The 22,120-nt window shown below is 41.2% G+C and overlaps 1 protein-coding gene across 1 annotated transcript in view; it reads right to left on the bottom strand.

Moving 5' to 3' along the window:
- Positions 1 to 18,168, bottom strand: part of RPUSD4 (RNA pseudouridine synthase D4) — a 47,378-nt gene extending 29,210 nt beyond the window's left edge. The window contains exons 1-2 of the mRNA XM_063430940.1: positions 18,059 to 18,168; positions 17,322 to 17,424 (exon numbers count right to left, since the gene is read on the bottom strand). Coding sequence (XP_063287010.1) covers positions 17,322 to 17,424; positions 18,059 to 18,145 — 190 coding nt within the window. The 5' untranslated portion in view covers positions 18,146 to 18,168. The remainder of the gene's footprint in view (positions 1 to 17,321; positions 17,425 to 18,058) is intronic.
- Positions 18,169 to 22,120: the final 3,952 nt, after the last annotated feature.

Genomic DNA, 22,120 nt, shown 5'->3' with positions numbered 1-22,120 from the left:
TGCTTTTTATCCAGATACTATTTATCGGCAGTTTTTTGCATTATCCACATTTTTTTCCGTTGCACTTTGTATCCACTATTCGCAAATATCTGCTTCTCCTATAGTGAGTCTAGTATACTCATTCTATGGATACAATATCCAGCTTTGATTCTGTGACATCTTTTACTTGTCGGCTTCACCTGTATTTTCAGACCCTGTAGCCATACACCATTTCAAAATATGTGTTTGATCACACAGAGGGCTAGACTTCCCTCCGTGGTTTAGAATATTTAATATGCCCCAAATTGATAATACTTTTCATTTTACTTAGTCTTTCGTTTTACTTTTATTTTAATATTTACATACTTATTGACGTTATAAGATGAATGTGTATTTACTTGGCTGCTATGTTTTCTAAATGTGGTCCAATATAAACACTGATGTCAGAGTAGAATTTGACAACACCGCTTTTGCTCAAATATAGGCTATAAATTAATTCAAGACCCATTTAGCCATTAGTGAGAAAAGGTGGGAGGGGAACAGCGCTACAGTACTGATCACAAGGGGGAAAAAAAGCTGCACACCTGAAAGGAAGGGCTACCCTCAAACCCTTCAGAAAATGGAGAAAACAAAAAACAACAAATACAGGGTGCGCTGGATAAAATAAACGAAAACGATAACACAAAAAGGAAAGTCTCTATAGGTACAGTGTAGACCTTGAGTAAATGTTCTTCTGTTCTCGCTTTGGAATCGCAGTGGTTGGATATGAAACACAAAAGCAGAGAAGGGGGGGACCAATAGTGCAAAACCGTATGGTAGAGAGGATCACGAACAACACAGACGTAGAGAAATGCCAACTTACAATTTTTAGAGCTAAGCCCAGCTCTAGGTAAAACAGCTTACAGTGGTATTTGATACTCCCCACATGTAGGATATAACTGGGCAATTGGAGTCTCCACACGATTCTTTAAAACTTCTGAGACAGACGTCAGCATATAAAATATATAAAAGAAAAAAACCCAATGGTGCAATAACTTAGGTAGTACTGCAACAACAGACAACACAGAGGTCCTAAGAGTGCCAACTTACAATTTAGAGAGCTATAACCAGCTCTGAGTAAAACAGCATACAGTGGTATTTAAACTCCCCACGTGTAGGATATTCCTCTAGTGATGCTTGTAGTGCCGGTCTTATGAAAATAAAATCACAAGAGAGGGCCCATAGTGTTTTCCTTATGTAAAAATGACAAAGTGATAAAAAGAAACGTACTTACAGTGTTCAGAGCAGCCACACTGCTCTATGAACCAAGCGTAGGTGGAATAATCCCCACCAGGGATTTCTTTTGCAGTACTGGATCTTGTTAAAAATGATGATAAAAAGATCAGCCAGGATAAAACAGCAGCATATAAAGTAAATGAACTAACCCAAAGTAAAAGGTAGTAACAAAATACTTTAATATAAAACAGAGTAAAAATACACAACGCGTTTCGCCAAACAGTAGGCTTTTTCAAGTGTAGAGTAAATAATCCTGGCTATTCACATTATATAGGCAGCTAATTTGCAATGAATTTCAAAGATTGGCGCCAAAATGGCATCATTACCATGTGACTGCAGTCACATGACTTTCAGTTATACATATGATAGGTGGACATATTAAAATAGTGAAAAAAAAATCGTTTTTATATTTTAATAGTATAGGGTAGTACTAAACCCACATATGACCTGAGGGGTATAAAAAGAAATAGACTTTTATGTGAGGGAGGGAAGAAATTAGGTTGTGAAATGAAAGGTTAAAGGTCGCGAGGGCGTGGCCGTTTTTAAACCAAAAAGGTGGGCGGGGTCGGCATAATGCTGTGTGTATTCGCTGGGAATGCAGGGAAATGTAGTCCTGGTCACATGACATTGGTTTACACATATAATAGGTGGACAAGTTAAAACAGTAAAAAATAATCGTTTTTATATTTTAATAGTCTAGGGTAGTACTAAGCCCCCATATGACCTGAGGGGTATACAAAGAAATAGGCTTTTAGAGTGGAGTGTAAATAGAAGGCGGCCATCTTGTTGAAGGGCAAAAGGGGTGAAATGTAAGGGTGGGCACTATATTTAAAGGGCAAAGGGGTGGAATGTAATTATGGTTGGAGGAGAACATACAGAATATTAAAACATATTAAAAAACAGTGACAATATAATACAATTTTATGTGCAAATATAAAAAAAAAAAAAAAGTTAAAAAAAGAGGAAAATAAAGTTGCAGATTGTATATGGATAAATATTGCTAATAAAGGTTACAATGTATTTTGCTACTATTAAAAGAATAATCCTAATAACCATATTAATTAAAAGTGAATATAAATTATTATGAAACAATACAAAGAATTACAAAAATTTAAAAAGGTCAAATTCTGCATTTAAGCCATCTGGGGTTAGTGTCTTAAGATTAAAAACCCATTCCATTTCGGCTTTTCCCAGAATATTTCTTATATCGCCGCCTCGCCATGGAATATTGCATATTTGAATAGGGGTGAATTTAAGAACGTTGGGGTTTTTTTGGTGGTGTGTCAGAAAATGCTTGGACACTGTGTGATTTTCAAATCCATTTTTGATGTTTCGACAGTGTTCTGATATCCTAATTTTTAGGCACCTTGACGTCATGCCTACATATTGGAGGCCACAAGGGCACTCCAGTAGGTATATAACATTTTTCGTACAACACGTAATGAACTGTTTGATATTATAACTTTTGTTGGTAATATTGGATTTAAATGTTGTGGTTTTGTTTGGGACTGACGTTTGGGTAGTTTTACAAACAATACATTTTCTGCATTTAAAAAAACCTTTGATGTTAGACAAGGTGGATAATTTTTTTGATGGTTTGGTCTTTGTAAAATTTTTTGTTAAAAGCGTTTTAAAATTAGGGGCACCTCTAAAAATGATATTAGGTTTTTCAGGGATAATTTTATTGAGAACAGGGTCTTCAGATAAAATGTGCCAATGTTTGTGACAATTCAGGATCTCTAAACTTTAATAAAAGTAGTCCACCTATACATCAGAAAAAGGCTCACACTTCGCGTTACTCTAACTATGAACACCCACCTAAACACCAAGCATTGAAATACACATCAGACCACACATATAGACCTCACCAACATTCAAACGTACATTATGACAACACAGTAAGATCATATATACCACCAATACCCCAGCCCTTACTCAAAAAACATCCCAGAACCTATCACTACACCTCCCAAAGGGAGTCCACGCACTCACCTCGTTACCACCACCACAAAAACCACTACAATCACAACCACTATAGCTCTTATAGAAATGACACTTCAAATACATATAAGGATGCCTCCCCCAGACCTCAAAGATCTAGATTTGCACATAGAAACTATGGCTACACAGACCAACCAAAATCCCCCATCACTAACCATAACAGATATCAACTCCTATCAGTAGATTCTGAAATAGACACGGAGGATAATTTTTTAGAAATCAGATCCAACACACAGTCTCACCCACTATCATTCCAAGCATCACGAGTAAGAAAAAGAAGTTATTCATTAGAGGAAGGAGAAGTGGCAGAAGGGAGCAAGAGAGAAAGGCTAATAGAATAGAAAATCAAAAACCCATTAAAGAAAGGGGTATTTTTAATTTGTCCCGACAAACACTCACATCCACCCAAATAGCCGTTCTCAGTAAAGGCTTAAAATTTGCACCCACTACATCATTTAAACCCTTCCAAGCATTCTTGGACGTAAACAAATTCGTAAGAAAAGCCACTTTAACCCCTTAAGGACACATGACGTGTGTGACACGTCATGATTCCCTTTTATTCCAAAAGTTTGGTCCTTAAGGGGTTAAAAAGATTTTTTATGGGAAATGAAACTACGTCCCTTCCTACCACCCCTACCCAACCCACCACCACCCTTAACATCATCAATACCCACCTTAAACCACAATCTAAATTTTATCCATCAAATTGCAAGTCCGGACCTTTAGAGGTTTTTGAAAAACTTGTTTTAAAAGACCTTGATAAAATTAAGAAAAAAAAGTCAGACAAACTTAACTTAAACCCCCAAGAACTAAAAGCACTTAAAGAATTACAATTAGACGAAAATATTGTTATTAAACCAGCGGACAAGGGAGGCGGCCTTGTAATCCTCTCAAAAGAAATGTATATAGAAGAGGCCCACAAACAACTAAACGACACTAATGTATATGAGAAGCTAAAAACAGACCCCAGCCCTCAAATCCAAGCCACTTTATATAATTACTTACTGAAAGGGAGTAACTCCAACATTTTAAACAAAAAAGAATTTAACTACCTCAATAAATCACACCCTAAAATCCCAGTAATTTATTTTCTTCCAAAAATCCACAAAAATGAAACCAACCCCCCAGGCCGCCCCATTGTTTCTGGCATCAACTCTATTTTATCAAACCTATCGGAATACATTGACATTTTACTCCAACCATCTGTAAAAAATATGAAATCCTACCTCAAAGATACTATGTCCCTTCTCCTCTTTTTTAAAGATTTTACATGGCACAATGACTACATTTTAGTGACTTGCGACGTTACATCACTCTATACAATTATCCCCCACGACAAAGGTTGCAAAGCAGTCACAACAATACTTGAAGCCGAAAAGAGAATACCACAACCCCAAATTGACTTCATCATAGAAGGTATTAATATCATTTTAAAAAACAATATTTTTTGGTTTTTAGATTCTTTTTATATTCCAAAAAGAGGCACGGCTATGGGGACCAGGTTTGCCCCCAGCTACGCTAATCTATTCATGGCAGACTGGGAAACTGAAGCAGTCTGGGGTAACCATGATTGGAGGGCAAACCTGGTCTCATATTTCCGTTACATTGATGATTTATTTTTTATTTGGAAAGGTACTGAAAACTCCTTAAAACTCTTTTTAAATCACTTAAGCAATAATGACAAAGGCATTGTTTTAACCACAGAATTTAGTAAAGAAGAAATCAGCTTTTTAGATCTAAACATTTTTATTAAAGATGGTAAATTAAACACGAAAACTTTTTTCAAAAAAGTGTGTACAAACACAGTCATCGATCAAAACAGCTGTCATTACACTCCCTGGCTAGATAGCGCTCCAAAAAGCCAGTTTCTAAGACTCAAAAGAAACTGCACACTTAACGAAGATTTTAACGAACAAAGCAACATTTTAAAAAACAAATTTTTAGACAAACATTATTCAGAAGAAAAACTTGAAACCATTATCACTAAAATCAAGTCTGGTGAAAGGAGTAGTCTGCTAAAATACAAAAATAAAAACTCCACCACTACCCCTTCCCTACCCATCATTTTTGACTATAATAACAAGAACAAAGACATAAGGAAAACTATCCACAAACATTGGCACATTTTATCTGAAGACCCTGTTCTCAATAAAATTATCCCTGAAAAACCTAATATCATTTTTAGAGGTGCCCCTAATTTTAAAACGCTTTTAACAAAAAATTTTACAAAGACCAAACCATCAAAAAAATTATCCACCTTGTCTAACATCAAAGGTTTTTTTAAATGCAGAAAATGTATTGTTTGTAAAACTACCCAAACGTCAGTCCCAAATAAAACCACAACATTTAAATCCAATATTACCAACAAAAGTTATAATATCAAACAGTTCATTACGTGTTGTACGAAAAATGTTATATACCTACTGGAGTGCCCTTGTGGCCTCCAATATGTAGGCATGACGTCAAGGTGCCTAAAAATTAGGATATCAGAACACTGTCGAAACATCAAAAATGGATTTGAAAATCACACAGTGTCCAAGCATTTTCTGACACACCACCAAAAAAACCCCAACGTTCTTAAATTCACCCCTATTCAAATATGCAATATTCCATGGCGAGGCGGCGATATAAGAAATATTCTGGGAAAAGTCGAAATGGAATGGGTTTTTAATCTTAAGACACTAACCCCAGATGGCTTAAATGCAGAATTTGACCTTTTGAATTTTTTGTAATTCTTTGTATTGTTTCATAATAATTTATATTCACTTTTAATTAATATGGTTATTAGGATTATTCTTTTAATAGTAGCAAAATACATTGTAACCTTTATTAGTAATATTTACCCATATACAATCTGCAACTTTATTTTCCTCTTTTTTTAACTTTTTTTTTTTATATTTGCACATAAAATTGTATTATATTGTCACTGTTTTTTAATATGTTTTAATATTCTGTATGTTCTCCTCCAACCATAATTACATTCCACCCCTTTGCCCTTTAAATATAGTGCCCACCCTTACATTTCACCCCTTTTGCCCTTCAACAATATGGCCGCCTTCTATTTACACTCCACTCTAAAAGCCTATTTCTTTGTATACCCCTCAGGTCATATGGGGGCTTAGTACTACCCTAGACTATTAAAATATAAAAACGATTATTTTTTACTGTTTTAACTTGTCCACCTATTATATGTGTAAACCAATGTCATGTGACCAGGACTACATTTCCCTGCATTCCCAGCGAATACACACAGCATTATGCCGACCCCGCCCACCTTTTTGGTTTAAAAACGGCCACGCCCTCGCGACCTTTAACCTTTCATTTCACAACCTAATTTCTTCCCTCCCTCACATAAAAGTCTATTTCTTTTTATACCCCTCAGGTCATATGTGGGTTTAGTACTACCCTATACTATTAAAATATAAAAACGATTTTTTTTTCACTATTTTAATATGTCCACCTATCATATGTATAACTGAAAGTCATGTGACTGCAGTCACATGGTAATGATGCCATTTTGGCGCCAATCTTTGAAATTCATTGCAAATTAGCTGCCTATATAATGTGAATAGCCAGGATTATTTACTCTACACTTGAAAAAGCCTACTGTTTGGCGAAACGCGTTGTGTATTTTTACTCTGTTTTATATTAAAGTATTTTGTTACTACCTTTTACTTTGGGTTAGTTCATTTACTTTATATGCTGCTGTTTTATCCTGGCTGATCTTTTTATCATCATTTTTAACAAGATCCAGTACTGCAAAAGAAATCCCTGGTGGGGATTATTCCACCTACGCTTGGTTCATAGAGCAGTGTGGCTGCTCTGAACACTGTAAGTACGTTTCTTTTTATCACTTTGTCATTTTTACATATGGAAAACACTATGGGCCCTCTCTTGTGATTTTATTTTCATAAGACCGGCACTACAAGCATCACTAGAGGAATATCCTACACGTGGGGAGTTTAAATACCACTGTATGCTGTTTTACTCAGAGCTGGTTATAGCTCTCTAAATTGTAAGTTGGCACTCTTAGGACCTCTGTGTTGTCTGTTGTTGCAGTACTACCTAAGTTATTGCACCATTGGGTTTTTTTCTTTTATATATTTTATATGCTGACGTCTGTCTCAGAAGTTTTAAAGAATCGTGTGGAGACTCCAATTGCCCAGTTATATCCTACATGTGGGGAGTATCAAATACCACTGTAAGCTGTTTTACCTAGAGCTGGGCTTAGCTCTAAAAATTGTAAGTTGGCATTTCTCTACGTCTGTGTTGTTCGTGATCCTCTCTACCATACGGTTTTGCACTATTGGTCCCCCCCTTCTCTGCTTTTGTGTTTCATATCCAACCACTGCGATTCCAAAGCAAGAACAGAAGAACATTTACTCAAGGTCTACACTGTACCTATAGAGACTTTCCTTTTTGTGTTATCGTTTTCGTTTATTTTATCCAGCGCACCCTGTATTTGTTGTTTTTTGTTTTCTCCATTTAGCCATTAGCTTCTGCTGAAGTGACGTTATATACTCACAAAGCGCGTCATGCAATTGCACCTACCAGTCACCCTGTTTGGAGGAGGATCGGAGTGGAACGCAGGAGACCTTTTCCCGGTTCTCCGGTGGAACGCACATGACTGTCTCCGGTCTACACTTTAATACCATCGTGATGATACTTTACTTCTTAGCTGGCAAGAGTAAACGTAACTTTTAGCAATATGATTCGTGCAGCCATTCCGACATGCCTCGGATTTCTGGGAGTGTTTACAGAGAACACTAGGTTTTCTATTTCTTGCCCTATTTAGATTTTAAGACATTTTAAGACATCTTGCAACGCAAGAAAGTGTTGTATACTGATACGGAAGAATGTATACCTATTTTTTTCTGTCTATTATAGGTAATATAATAATCAGCCTCGGACTTTTTCCAGCACCTGCGACTCAATACAGGAGCTGTTTATCCTGATAGCAGATACATAGCTGTAGAAAGACATTGTTACCTTTGGTTCCACCGATAGATAGCTATGCCATGGAGCCTATTCGTGTAATTAAAGACTTCGGCTCCATGGCAATTGAACTGTGTGTATAGGATCTGAGCGCTATTCGGTAGTTATGTGCGCTCAGATTCCAGCTATCTGGGGATATGTGACATGTCTGTATTTTATGTATAAAATGTAACATTGTATATTTTAAAAAGTGTTTTGCGGTCTTTGTGTCCCCATGTGTATAATGGAGTTTTGCCTCTTTCCTGGGAGATAATTGGATTACTTCCCAATTATCTCCAGTATAGAGGGAAGGAAATTAGGATGCATTGTGGGGATGTTTTGCTTCTGTGTGTCTGAATGTGATACATGTCTGTCTGTGTTACAGTCTTCCATCTGGTCCCCTAGGGGAGTGTCCACCAGGTGGGACACCTGCATAAATACTGGGCAGGTAGCCCCTAATAAACCAGACCACTGCTTGACCCTCAACACGGAGCTCGGTCTCGTCTTTGGGGGGGGGATTTACTGTATGCTGTTCCAGTATACACATGTTTTTTCCTATTCGACTGTTTACAGCATTCGTATGGTTCCGGTTCCGCTGTTTACAGCATTCATATGCTTCTCCGGTTCGGTGTATTGGTGTCTACAGTAGCTGTGCCTGTGTCTCTGGGAAGGGAAGATCTATTAAACACGCTTTTTAACCCTTTTATGCCTGGGGGTGCCGTTACACACACACACACACACACATATATATATACAGGGAGTGCAGAATTATTAGGCAAATTAGTATTTTGACCACATCATCCTCTTTATGCATGTTGTCTTACTCCAAGCTGTATAGGCTCGAAAGCCTACTACCAATTAAGCATATTAGGTGATGTGCATCTCTGTAATGAGAATGGGTGTGGTCTAATGACATCAACACCCTATATCAGGTGTGCATAATTATTAGGCAACTTCCTTTCCTTTGGCAAAATGGGTCAAAAGAAGGACTTGACAGGCTCAGAAAAGTCAAAAATAGTGAGATATCTTGCAGAGGGATGCAGCACTCTTAAAATTGCAAAGCTTCTGAAGCGTGATCATCGAACAATCAAGCGTTTCATTCAAAATAGTCAACAGGGTCGCAAGAAGCTTGTGGAGAAACCAGGGCGCAAAATAACTGCCCATGAACTGAGAAAAGTCAAGCGTGCAGCTGCCAAGATGCCACTTGCCACCAGTTTGGCCATATTTCAGAGCTGCAACATCACTGGAGTGCCCAAAAGCACAAGGTGTGCAATACTCAGAGACATGGCCAAGGTAAGAAAGGCTGAAAGACGACCACCACTGAACAAGACACACAAGCTGAAACGTCAAGACTGGGCCAAGAAATATCTCAAGACTGATTTTTCTAAGGTTTTATGGACTGATGAAATGAGAGTGAGTCTTGATGGGCCAGATGGATGGATTGGTAAAGGGCAGAGAGCTCCAGTCCGACTCAGACGCCAGCAAGGTGGAGGTGGAGTACTGGTTTGGGCTGGTATCATCAAAGATGAGCTTGTGGGGCCTTTTCGGGTTGAGGATGGAGTCAAGCTCAACTCCCAGTCCTACTGCCAGTTTCTGGAAGACACCTTCTTCAAGCAGTGGTACAGGAAGAAGTCTGCATCCTTCAAGAAAAACATGATTTTCATGCAGGACAATGCTCCATCACACGCGTCCAAGTACTCCACAGCGTGGCTGGCAAGAAAGGGTATAAAAGAAGAAAATCTAATGACATGGCCTCCTTGTTCACCTGATCTGAACCCCATTGAGAACCTGTGGTCCATCATCAAATGTGAGATTTACAAGGAGGGAAAACAGTACACCTCTCTGAACAGTGTCTGGGAGGCTGTGGTTGCTGCTGCACGCAATGTTGATGGTGAACAGATCAAAACACTGACAGAATCCATGGATGGCAGGCTTTTGAGTGTCCTTGCAAAGAAAGGTGGCTATATTGGTCACTGATTTGTTTTTGAATGTCAGAAATGTATATTTGTGAATGTTGAGATGTTATATTGGTTTCACTGGTAAAAAATAAATAATTGAAATGGGTATATATTTGTTTTTTGTTAAGTTGCCTAATAATTATGCACAGTAATAGTCACCTGCACACACAGATATCCCCCTAAAATAGCTATAACTAAAAACAAACTAAAAACTACTTCCAAAAATATTCAGCTTTGATATTAATGAGTTTTTTGGGTTCATTGAGAACATGGTTGTTGTTCAATAATAAAATTAATCCTCAAAAATACAACTTGCCTAATAATTCTGCACTCCCTGTATATATACATATACACACACACACACCGTATATACTCGAGTATAAGTCGACCCGAATATAAGTCGAGACCCCTAATTTTACCCCAAAAAACTGGGAAAACTTTTTTGTGCTGAAAAACCCCCACTTGTCTTATACTCGAGTTAATGTCTGTATTATGGCAACTTACATTGCCATAATACAGACCAGGACCGTCGGGATCATTACAAACCCGGCGGTCCTGTTGGGGGCTGGCAGCGAGCTGTAACTTACCTTCACAGCAGCTCCTGTCAGCTCCCTTTGCAAGTCTCGCGAGAGCCGCGGGGTCAGAGCGTTGCCGCGAGACTTACAGTGGGAGCTGATTGGAGGAGAGACAAGGGAGCTGACAGGAGCTGCTTTGAAGGCTCTACATCAGACACACAGACACACTCTGCATCACACACACACACTGCATTCATACACACTGTAAATAAATATTCAATTAATATAATTTTTTGGGGATATAATTTTATTTAGAAATTTACCAGTAGCTGTTGCATTTCCCACCCTAGTCTTATACTCGAGTCAATAAGTTTTCCCAGTTTTTTGGGGTAAAATTAGGGGTCTCGACTTATATTCGGGTCGACTTATACTCGAGTATATACGGTAAAAAAATTTTTATCATTTGTATTTTATTAATTTTAGAATAGCATATACAACGTTTCCATTATATTCAGGTAAGTATCATGTGTGAGTGTAGTGACATCATAATGAGCATAACAATAGGGGTCAGTAACGAGGTACTGGTCATTCTCTTTGGTCTCTGTTAATTTGTTGGTCGCTTGTTGACCATAAGGATCGGTGGCTAGTGGCAGAGTCCTGTGAACCATTGGTTTATGATGTATCCCAAAAAGGGGTTTTAAACGTCTTCTGTCTCTGTGTGATCCCCATTTACTTGTAGGATCTTGGTCTCGCAACTTTGGGCAGTGGTGTCAGCCTCTTGACTGTGATGCTGGACAGCATGCTGTGCCTGTGTTTGTTGATGCTCTGAGTCCCCTGGTTTCTTGGTAGGTGGTGAGTTCCCTTGTTGAGGCATGTCTGTCAGGCTGGCCATTTGTAGAAAGAGCTCCGGGTCATACTCCTATGTTAGTGAGCGTCTCTCATCCCCAATTTCGGTTAGGAGGGACTCCTCCATTCCCCAGCAATACCGAATATTGGCGTCTCTTAATTTCCTGGCTATAGGTGGCAGTTGTCTCTTTTCCGTGAGGACGGAGAATGGTGTATCCGTGTATATAGCTATCCTGTGGCTCTCGATCGGTATCGTCCCCAGTTCTCTGGATCTTGTCATTATGGCAGACATCTCACGGAGATGTCCCGGGTCAGCACAATGACGTCTCTGGGAGCTGCGCTGGGCGCTGCCGCAGACTTCCGTACTCTAAATACTGAAGTGATCTGTGGTGTGTTGGGGCTGTCTGTAATGCCCATGGCTGTTATGAGTGTTTGAACGTAGGGTAGAAGCTGTGTGTTGTCGACCGTTTTGGGACACCTCTGAGGCGCAGGTTTTTCCGCCTGTGTCGGACCTCCATTGTGGTGACTGTGCGTCACTGTGAGGTAAGCTCTTGTAGGCTATGGTCTGTAGCCCGTATTTTTTCATCCCTGGAGGTTTCTCTTGTTTCTAGCCCTTGGGCCTTCTGTCGTACCTCCTCCACCTCTGTCTGAACTTTCTGGAGGTCGTCCCTCCAGACCTGCCTTAGCTCCACCAAGAGCCTCTTTATGTCGTCTTTCGTGGCAGGAGCCTCGTCTTCTTCAGACTCCGGTGTGTAAGATCTGGCATCTGATCGAGGAGAAGGTAATGAGTCTTCATCTTCCAGGGAGTCTTCAGATGCCTCGTGTGTGCAGCAGGCCTCAAGCACAATCTTAGGTCTCTGTGGGATCACAGGCCTCTCGAAAGCTAGTCTGATATCAGGCTGTTGAGGCTTGGCTGGACTTTGGTTCCTCTTATTTTTCTTCCCCATTCTCTTGGCTTCGGGGGTGTCTGTCTCTTGGGTGAAATCGCCACAATTTTCTTGGTTTTTACCGTGTTTTTTTGGGTCTGAGCGGAGCTCCGTGAGAAGACTTCCACTCAGTATCGCTGCCGGTCACGCCCCCTTATGTATTATTTTTGAGTGACATTCGCTATAGCATTTTATGTATATTATTTTTTATTATCTACTCTTCTGTACATTTATGATTTTTATCAGTTCACTGCTTAGGCAACCGTGCCCCCTTTATAACTAGGGTCAGCCCTTTTTCTGGATACTTCTGATACATCATTTTACTTTTATTATCTACGACTTTGTTTAGATTTTTTAATTTTATCCGTTTACTGTTTAGTAACCCTTTGACATTGGGGGTAGCACTTTCCTGGATATCCCTTCAGCCAAACCACGAGTTTTTAGATCATAGCTCTCTCACAAGTTATTTCCTGGTACGTTTAGGATCTAGTATCCTCACTTTTTACTGTAGCTTTTAAGCCTATATGGGGGCTTTTCTATACTAGTTGAGATTTGTTGTGAGTGTGATCAATTCATTCAACGGGTTGTTACCCTCCAGGAGGTCCACGTTCATGACCAACTTTCAACTCCATCTGGACAGTTATCTTATTTTACATCAATTATTTAAGTTGGCACATTACCTTACATCACAAGAGATTCTGCTTCTACATAAAGGTCTTAAGTTGGCTCCCATTGAACCACCCAATTATTTTCAACTCTATATAGATACCTAAAAATGTATAAGAAAATCATGCCTAAAGAGATTCATCATCAAAAAATGGAGGGACGACTATTAGAAAAAGCTAAGGAAGACCTTATTGGTGATAACGTTTTTAGATTTTTGTTCCTAGAGTCACCGAGAATACCCACTTTTTATTTTTTACAGAAAGAAAGAAAAAAGCACCAGGCAGACCGATTAGAAGTGGCACAAAATTCTTTATACTTCTAAACTTTCGGAATTTACGGATTTCTTTTTACAAAACTATGCTCAAAAAAACAATTCTTATTTAAAAGATACTAAGCACCTTATAAAAAGTATTAACAGATATAGAATGGCAAGACAATTTAAAGTGGGTAACTCTAGATGTCACCTCCCTTTACACAATTATAGAACACAAAGGTATACAAGCAGTTAGATCTAATTTAGAAAGAAACAATGAGATTAACCCTAATTTTGGAGAGTTTGTATTGAAATCAATTTTATTTTAACGCATAATTTGTTTCTGTTTTAATGAGTTTTACTTACAGATCAATGGTACCGCCATGGGCACCAAGTTTGCGCCAAGTTATGCCAACACATTTATGGATTACTGGGAGAGATCTACCATATGGTGTAACAATCCTTTTGGCGCAAACTTGGTGCTCTGGAAGAGGTACATTGACAATATTTTAATTATTTGGCAGGGATCGGAAGAAGTTTTACACAATTTTATCACCTCTATCAATAGAAATAGTTTACCTCTTAATTTTACCCCCAATTTTTGGAAAAAAAATATATAATTGACTTCTTAGACCTTTCCCTTTATATAGAAAACTTGCAAATTAAGACTAAGACTTTCTTTAAGGGAACCGACACAAATAGATACCAATAGCAGAAGTCACCCAAAGTGTTTATCTAGTGTTCCAAGGAGACAATTTACTCGAATTCAGAGGAATTGCACAGAAAGAGATTTCTGGAAAAAGGGGTATTTTAAGGAGGAGTTTTTAAATAATGAAACTGAAAAAATAGGACAAAAAGCTAGAGGAGAATTACTTCATAATCATAAATACACAAAAGAAAAATCTAATTTCGAATATGCGTCCAATATCCAATATAATTCCAAAGCCTTTGATATTCAACATATTATTAAAAAACATTGGTCACTTCTTTTAGAAGATGACATCTTAAGAACAAAAATCCAGAGGAATCCAAACCCTATTTTTAAAAAGGGAAATAATTTTAAAAACCATTCTAGCGCCAGGCACTTTTTGGAAGAAAGAGGGTAGGGATAAGTGCAATATCAGTTTCCATACATGTGGAACTGCAAGGCATGTGGACATTCTGTGGTCAAACATGGCTGTGACGGAAGGCTGGCACTCCGACTGAGTACCTCCGCCAATCTATGCGCCTAGTGCTCGCTGAGGACTCCAAACACTCCAACCGACACCATCAGCACTGCAGACCCCACTTCCAGCGATGCAGCTGCGCCGGGGTCTCGCCGTCTCCACCCACCCTGGACCCAAGGCCAGGATCCAGCTTCCAGTGAGTGAACCTCTCTTTCCACAGAGAGCAGAAACAAGCTCTTTGTGGCAGCAACAGCCACTTTTAAACTGTGTTTATTTGAATATGTATGCACCGCTTTAAGAACCAAGTGTATGCATGCATAATGTGTGGTTCAGGTCTATGGCGTTCGTATGCTGGCGGCATAAAAACCCGTCAGAATTCATGTAATCGTTTCATGAACAGTGAATTTCATCTTTGTTCGTGAAACGAACAAACTACCGAAGGGAGACCACACACAGGAGGTCATGTGGCTCCCATTAAGGATTGCAACATGGCTAAGCCATAGTCCTGATAGTTTTCACAATATGACCATTTGTTTGCAACTCACGCAGTCCATTGACATTCATTGAAACTCCACTCTGCAAAGCTCACATTTGAAGGGCAATTTCTAAACTGCGACTGTGCCTTCATTGTTAATATTGCAGAGACATACTATGCATCAAAATGTAGGCCTGGGTCTTGTGATTCTCACAATATAAAGCTCTTCACTGTAGGATTTATAGTTTTTAAAATACGACCGTTTGAAGATGGCAACCGCAAAAATACTCTGACCTGTGCAAGGCTGCAGCAGCAAGTGATGTCATAGACACAGGGCCTTTTGCACCTGCTAATGGTTTGTATAACTGTATGTTTTAATGTAACTGTGAAGCACTTTGGGCAACAACGTTGCAATTAAAAGTGCTATATAAATAAATAACAGTTACTCCGCCCACTCCAATTGTAGACTACTGGTGGAGGCAAGAACACTTCACACAATTTCCCCAGAAATTGTAGCTTTTCTAGTTATTATTATTAAGTGTTCTTGCAAAGCAAGACCACTTAATGTTATCTCACATATATATTATTATTATTATTCTTATTATAGCCAAATTTACCACCCTAACTCCTCCCACAGTTTTTACACTACATAGACCAAAATTTACCAAAACGTGCAGATTGTTCCCGATCGGATTGCTATTACTTTGTGGAACGTTTCGCCGAATGGTTCTCGGAATATCGTCGTTCTTGTGGCGAAATTTGTCCCATAGGAATGAATGGCAAAGCTAGAGTGGGAGCTGGCAAAAGCTGAAAAATCAGGACATGATTTCTAAACTGCCACCACTCCCTCATTTTCAGGCCCACCTACACAAATCTAATATCAAAACGTTCAGCTATCCCTGCTGCCACTAAAAATGCCCACAGCTAAGCCAGTCATTATAGTTTTCAAGATATGACCATTTGTTTGCAACTCACGCCGTCCATTGACATTCATTGAAACTCCACTCTGCAAAGATCACATTTGAAGGGCAATTTCTAAACTGCGACTGTGCCTTCATTGTTAATATCTCAGAGACATACTATGCATCAAAATGTAGGTCTGGGTCTTGTGATTCTCACAATATAAAGCTCTTCGCTGTAGGATTTATAGTTTTTAAAATACGACCATTTGAAGATGGCAACCATGAAAAAACTCTGGCCTGTGCAAGGCTGCTGCAGCAAGTGATGTCATAGACCGGGCCATTTGCACCTGGTAATGTTTTTATAAATGTATGTTTTAATGTAACTGTGAAGCACTTTGGGCAACAACGTTGCAATTAAATGTGCTATAGAAATAAATAAAAGTTGAAATGCATTTCTCACTCTAGAAATATCGGTATCTTTAGTGGTCGATACCGATATTGCAGAAAATACAGAATATCGTCCGATAATATCGGTAAAACCGAAAATCGCTCGATCCCTAGTTGTAGACTACTGGTGGAGGCAAGAACACTTCACACAATTTCCCCAGAAATTGTAGCTTTCTAGTTTGTTTATATCCTGTCTTACATGCCCATTCACGTGTGGAAGACCTTGTGCCAACCTTTGATAATTGATGTGCCTGCAAACAATATTCGTTTGTGAGTGCAATCTTTAAGTACACTATATGGTGTATTTATGATATTACACTACGGATTCTATTTTTCTCTCACTGTAGAACCATTGTATTTTCTATTGCTACACATAAACGTTCTGTCGAGTATTCCATTTCAAAAATCAGATGATTTTTTACTACAATTAGAAGTTTAGTGAACAGAGCCATAGTTTACAATATTATTACTACTTATATTTGCAGTCCTGTAATTTAGTGGTATAACAGACAACAACCATGACAAAAGAAAAGATACCAGCAAACGAGAGGTTAAAGAGGAACCTTATTGACAAAGCTTACAATCTAGGTGTGGTGAGCGGAGCAATGTGGGGGCAAGAGAGAAATAGACTGGAAAGCCAATAATTCTATTAAAGAAGGGAATTCTCCTGGGAGACTAGACTCACATGAAGAGCATTAATGACGTCATATTTTGTGCTTGGTTTATCAGAGAACGATGAAAATACAAAATAAAGGATGAAATAAAGCAAGAAATGGTTCATCATGACAAAGGAAAGAATGGGATAGTGAATCTGGCAAAAGAAACAAATATCCCGGGATTTCTAACAGAAAATAACTGAAATCTTTCCTAGAGACAGTATTTCACTTCCACTACTTGGCCTACTGGTAAACATGCCCCCATCCCAGTGCCAGTCTTACCATGCACAGGCAGTCCGTGGGGTTTATTAATCAACACAAGGTCTGGGTCCTCTTTCACCAGGCGGCCACGAAGCTCTCGGAGGTTCACTACAGAAGGAGCCGTCTAATAGCATTGTGTGCAAAGGAAAGATGCATAGTCAGTACTCAGACACCCACAGTGCCACGATTCCACTGACACACACACACACACAGTGTCACTAGCCCTCTGGCGCGCACACACAGTGTCACTAGCCCTCTGGCGCGCACACACAGTGTCACTAGCCCTCTGACGCGCACACACAGTGTCACTAGCCCTCTGACGCGCACACACAGTGTCACTAGCCCTCTGACGCGCACACACAGTGTCACTAGCCCTCTGACGCGCACACAGTGTCACTAGCCCTCTGACACACACACAGTCACTAGCCCTCTGGCACACACAGTGTCACTAGCCCTCTGGCACACACAGTGTCACTAGCCCTCTGGCACACACAGTGTCACTAGCCCTCTGACACACACAGTGTCACTAGCCCTCTGACACACACAGTGTCACTAGCCCTCTGGCACACACAGTGTCACTAGCCCTCTGGCACACACAGTGTCACTAGCCCTCTGGCACACACAGTGTCACTAGCCCTCTGGCACACACAGTGTCACTAGCCCTCTGGCACACACAGTGTCACTAGCCCTCTGGCACACACAGTGTCACTAGCCCTCTGGCACACACAGTGTCACTAGCCCTCTGATCCCTGATGTACCTGTGGAAGTTTAATTATTTTCTTTGCTCTGATCTCCTCCGCTAAACTGCGGGCAACTCGTGCAGCACCTTTCTGGACAGCCGCCATCTTTATTAAGGTCAGACGGAAGGGAGCCGCCATCTTTATACTGGGCACGAGGATATGTCTAACACTGAGAGCGTTACCGCCATATTTATTGAGGGCATTGTAACCAGGTGTTCATCAAATTGCAGCCAGGTCCTGGAAGGTAACTAACACGCAGCCAGGTCCTGGAAGGTAACTAACACGCAGCCAGGTCCTGGAAGGTAACTAACACGCAGCCAGGTCCTGGAAGGTAACTAACACGCAGCCAGGTCCTGGAAGGTAACTAACACGCAGCCAGGTCCTGGAAGGTAACTAACACGCAGCCAGGTCCTGGAAGGTAACTAACACAGCCAGGTCCTGGAAGGTAACTAACACAGCCAGGTCGTGGAAGGTAACTAACACGCAGCCAGGTCCTGGAAGGTAACTAACACGCAGCCAGGTCCTGGAAGGTAACTAACACGCAGCCAGGTCCTGGAAGGTAACTAACACGCAGCCAGGTCCTGGAAGGTAACTAACACGCAGCCAGGTCCTGGAAGGTAACTAACGCAGCCAGGTCCTAGAAGGTAACTAACACAGCCAGGTCCTGGAAGGTAGCTAACACAGCCAGGCCCTGGAAGGTAACTAACACGCAGCCAGGTCCTGGAAGGTAACTAACGCAGCCAGGCCCTGGAAGGTAACTAACGCAGCCAGGCCCTGGAAGGTAACTAACGCAGCCAGGTCCTGGAAGGTAACTAACGCAGCCAGGTCCTGGAAGGTAACTAACACAGCCAGGTCCTGGAAGGTAACTAACACAGCCAGGCCCTGGAAGGTAACTAACACGCAGCCAGGTCCTGGAAGGTAACTAACGCAGCCAGGCCCTGGAAGGTAACTAACGCAGCCAGGCCCTGGAAGGTAACTAACGCAGCCAGGTCCTGGAAGGTAACTAACGCAGCCAGGTCGTGGAAGGTAAGTTACACTGGCAGGCCCTGGAAGGTAAGTAACACAGCAAGGTCCTGGAAGGTAAGTAACACAGCAAGGTCCTGGAAGGTAGGTAACGCAGCCAGGCCCTGGAAGGTAACTAACGCAGCCAGGCCCTGGAAGGTAACTAACGGAGCCAGGTCCTGGAAGGTAACTAACGCAGCCAGGTCCTGGAAGGTAAGTAACACAGCCAGGATGCTATAACTTCCCACAAAAATAGCCGCAATTCAAAAAGAGATACAACATGTACCCTGGAAAGACAACATTCCACTTTGACTCCTCGCCAAAGTAGTGAAACTATTGTCTTCTTCTATCCAAACGATCTTCCCGGTCCATTGTACTACCAGTCCAGTACATCAACCGCCTGGACGGAGCCAGATCACATGCCCTGATGGAGGCAACAAGAGATATTTACCGATTTACCACTGGTGAGACAGCAGCGACTGGCATCTGGACACATCAGAGTTTGCCATGTTGAGGGCACACAGGCTCCACATAGACCTGTTCGCATCACGAACGAACACACAACTACCAAGATACTACAGCTGACTCCCGGATCCGCAATGCGAAGCAATAGATGCAGTCCTATAACCATGGCCATCGCATGGAGCGTATGCGTTCCCACCATTCTCGATGTTGGCGAGAGTCCTTCATCGTCTTCGCTCCACAGGGACTCCAATGATACTCATAGCATCATTGTGGCGGAGTCAAGCGTGGTTCCCGGATCTGTTGGCCCTATCGCTGGACCACCCGCTGCTCCTTCTCCTAACGAATCCACAAGGGGAACCTCACCTGCAGAAACGCTTGGAATTGGTGGCCTGGAGTCTTTCATGGGATCCTGGTCCGTTGAGGGCCTATTGCAAGCGACTGCAAACCTACTATAGGACTCATGGGCACTGGGAGCTAGATGTAGTTACATCTTGGCATGGAATTCCTGGAATCGCTGGTGTGTGGAGAGGGACAACGATCCCTTTACAGCACCTGTCACTGCGGTATTGAATTTTCTTACCTGTTTTCATTGGGTCGTTACCGCTCCATTAACGTGATCTGGTCGGCAATTGCAGCGGCTCACGTTCCACTTCGGGGCATAATAGTCGGTCAAGACCCTTTGATATGCCGCTTACTGCGAGGTATCAAACTTGCCAGACCACCAGATCCGAAGTATACTCCGTTATGGGACGTAAATTTAGTTCTTAGTTTCCTGCGAGATTGGTCAGATTACTCAGACCTTTCACTCCGACAACTTTCGGCCAAACTCACGCTGCTTTTATGTCTCATTACCTTTCAGCGAGTCGACGACATTCAAGCATTCGATGTGGACGGGTTTTCAGTATCTCCAGATTGAGTTTGTTTTACAGTATCACATCGAACCAAGACGAATTCCACATCCTAGTATTCAGATAGTGATTAATATATAAAATATACGTACATAGAAACAATAGACAGTTCTTGTTTATCCTCAGAAATAAAAACAGAGAAAATACATCATAGTGTAGTATATTAAAATAGAAAATTAATTATTCGTCTGACCAACAAACAGCTTGCACAACCTGTTTGTTGGTCAGACGAATAGACTGTTCAAGGTCAGCATTTGCATGAAATCCACTTCCAGGTAATACAAGACACCATTTTGGTTTCACCTTTGCTCCATGAGGTCTCTTACTCCAAGCTGTGTCCAGGAATCCTGCAGCAGGGCTTTCCGTTAATCCAGTGGCCTTCTCTCCGGAACAACCAAAACAAAAATGACAATGACACAACTGGGTAATCTCTAAATCCTGGTAGGCGTGCCTTGAGGACTGGTTTGGAAACCACTGCATTAAGACATTACTTGGCCTATCCATCGGTGGGGATTGTACCACCCAAGCTGATTATACTAGAGGAAGTTTCTGCTCTAGGAAATGTGAGTACTATACCTTCCATTTGTACTTTTATACAGCTCATCAGTATATACTATACCATTGGAGTTCTCTTTTTATTTCTTTTACAAATACTACTACTATTGAAAATTTGGAAGCACCTGCTGAGATACAGATCCTTAGACGGGGAGAATTCCGTCCAAGCTATATTACGGTAGAGCTCCTGGAAAGCTCTACCAAATGTGAGTGTAAATTACTTCAATTCACTCCATTAATTTTCTATTTTAATATACTACACCAGGGGTAGGCAACCTACGGCACTAGTGCCGTGCACGGCACTCGAGGTGTCTTTGCACGGCACTCAAGGCTGCTAGAGCTAAACAGGCTCTGGCCCATCAGGAGTCCCAGTAAAACTTCAAATATCTGCTAATACGAAAAGGTGGTGAAGGACAATCCTCAGTTTATGCATTGCAGCACATAGAGGAAGTGAACTCAGATCACCTCCTCCCAGCACTTGTGAATGGGAATCCACACTGTAGTAGAGCAGCTCGCAGTTGCTGTTGCAGCTCCTGTCCTTGACATGTACCTGGCCGGCCTAGTCTCCACTGGAAGCCACCCACACTGCTAGATATACACAGAAATGCAGAATAACCCTCCCCTCATACAAATAATACGTAAAGCCCACACACAAACATACACACAATCCGCACAAACGAAACACCACTAACAATCCACATACATGCACACAACCCCACATGCAATACCCCAAACAGCCCCCACACACTACCAAACACACACTGTGACATATCCATCCCCACTCACACAATTCCACAAGCAGCCCCCATACACAGCCCACATTCATATGTATCATGCACAATACCATAAACTACTCATGAACATATACAATATAATAGCTCATATACGCAGGGCCGTCTTTAACGCGGGGCAAACTGGCCAGCTGCTCCGTGAGCTCTGCTGGCCTCAACTATTTCTAACCCTCTGGCCGGTAATCCGCACACTAAGGAGGCCCACCGGGTGGCTCATGCACAAAGGACCACCCGGTGGGCTTCTGTCAGCAGGGGCCTGGTTGCACGCTGAAGCACTTTAACAGCGCAAGCAGGCCCTTTGCTTTTCGGCAGCAGGCTGGGAGGAAGTGACGGCCACACATCACTTCCTCCCACAAAGA

This window comes from Pelobates fuscus, chromosome 8 (genome assembly GCF_036172605.1).
Source record: "Pelobates fuscus isolate aPelFus1 chromosome 8, aPelFus1.pri, whole genome shotgun sequence".
NCBI lineage: Eukaryota > Metazoa > Chordata > Amphibia > Anura > Pelobatidae > Pelobates > Pelobates fuscus.
Note: the sequence above shows the minus strand (reverse complement) of the source record. Positions and strands in the feature narration are given on the sequence as shown.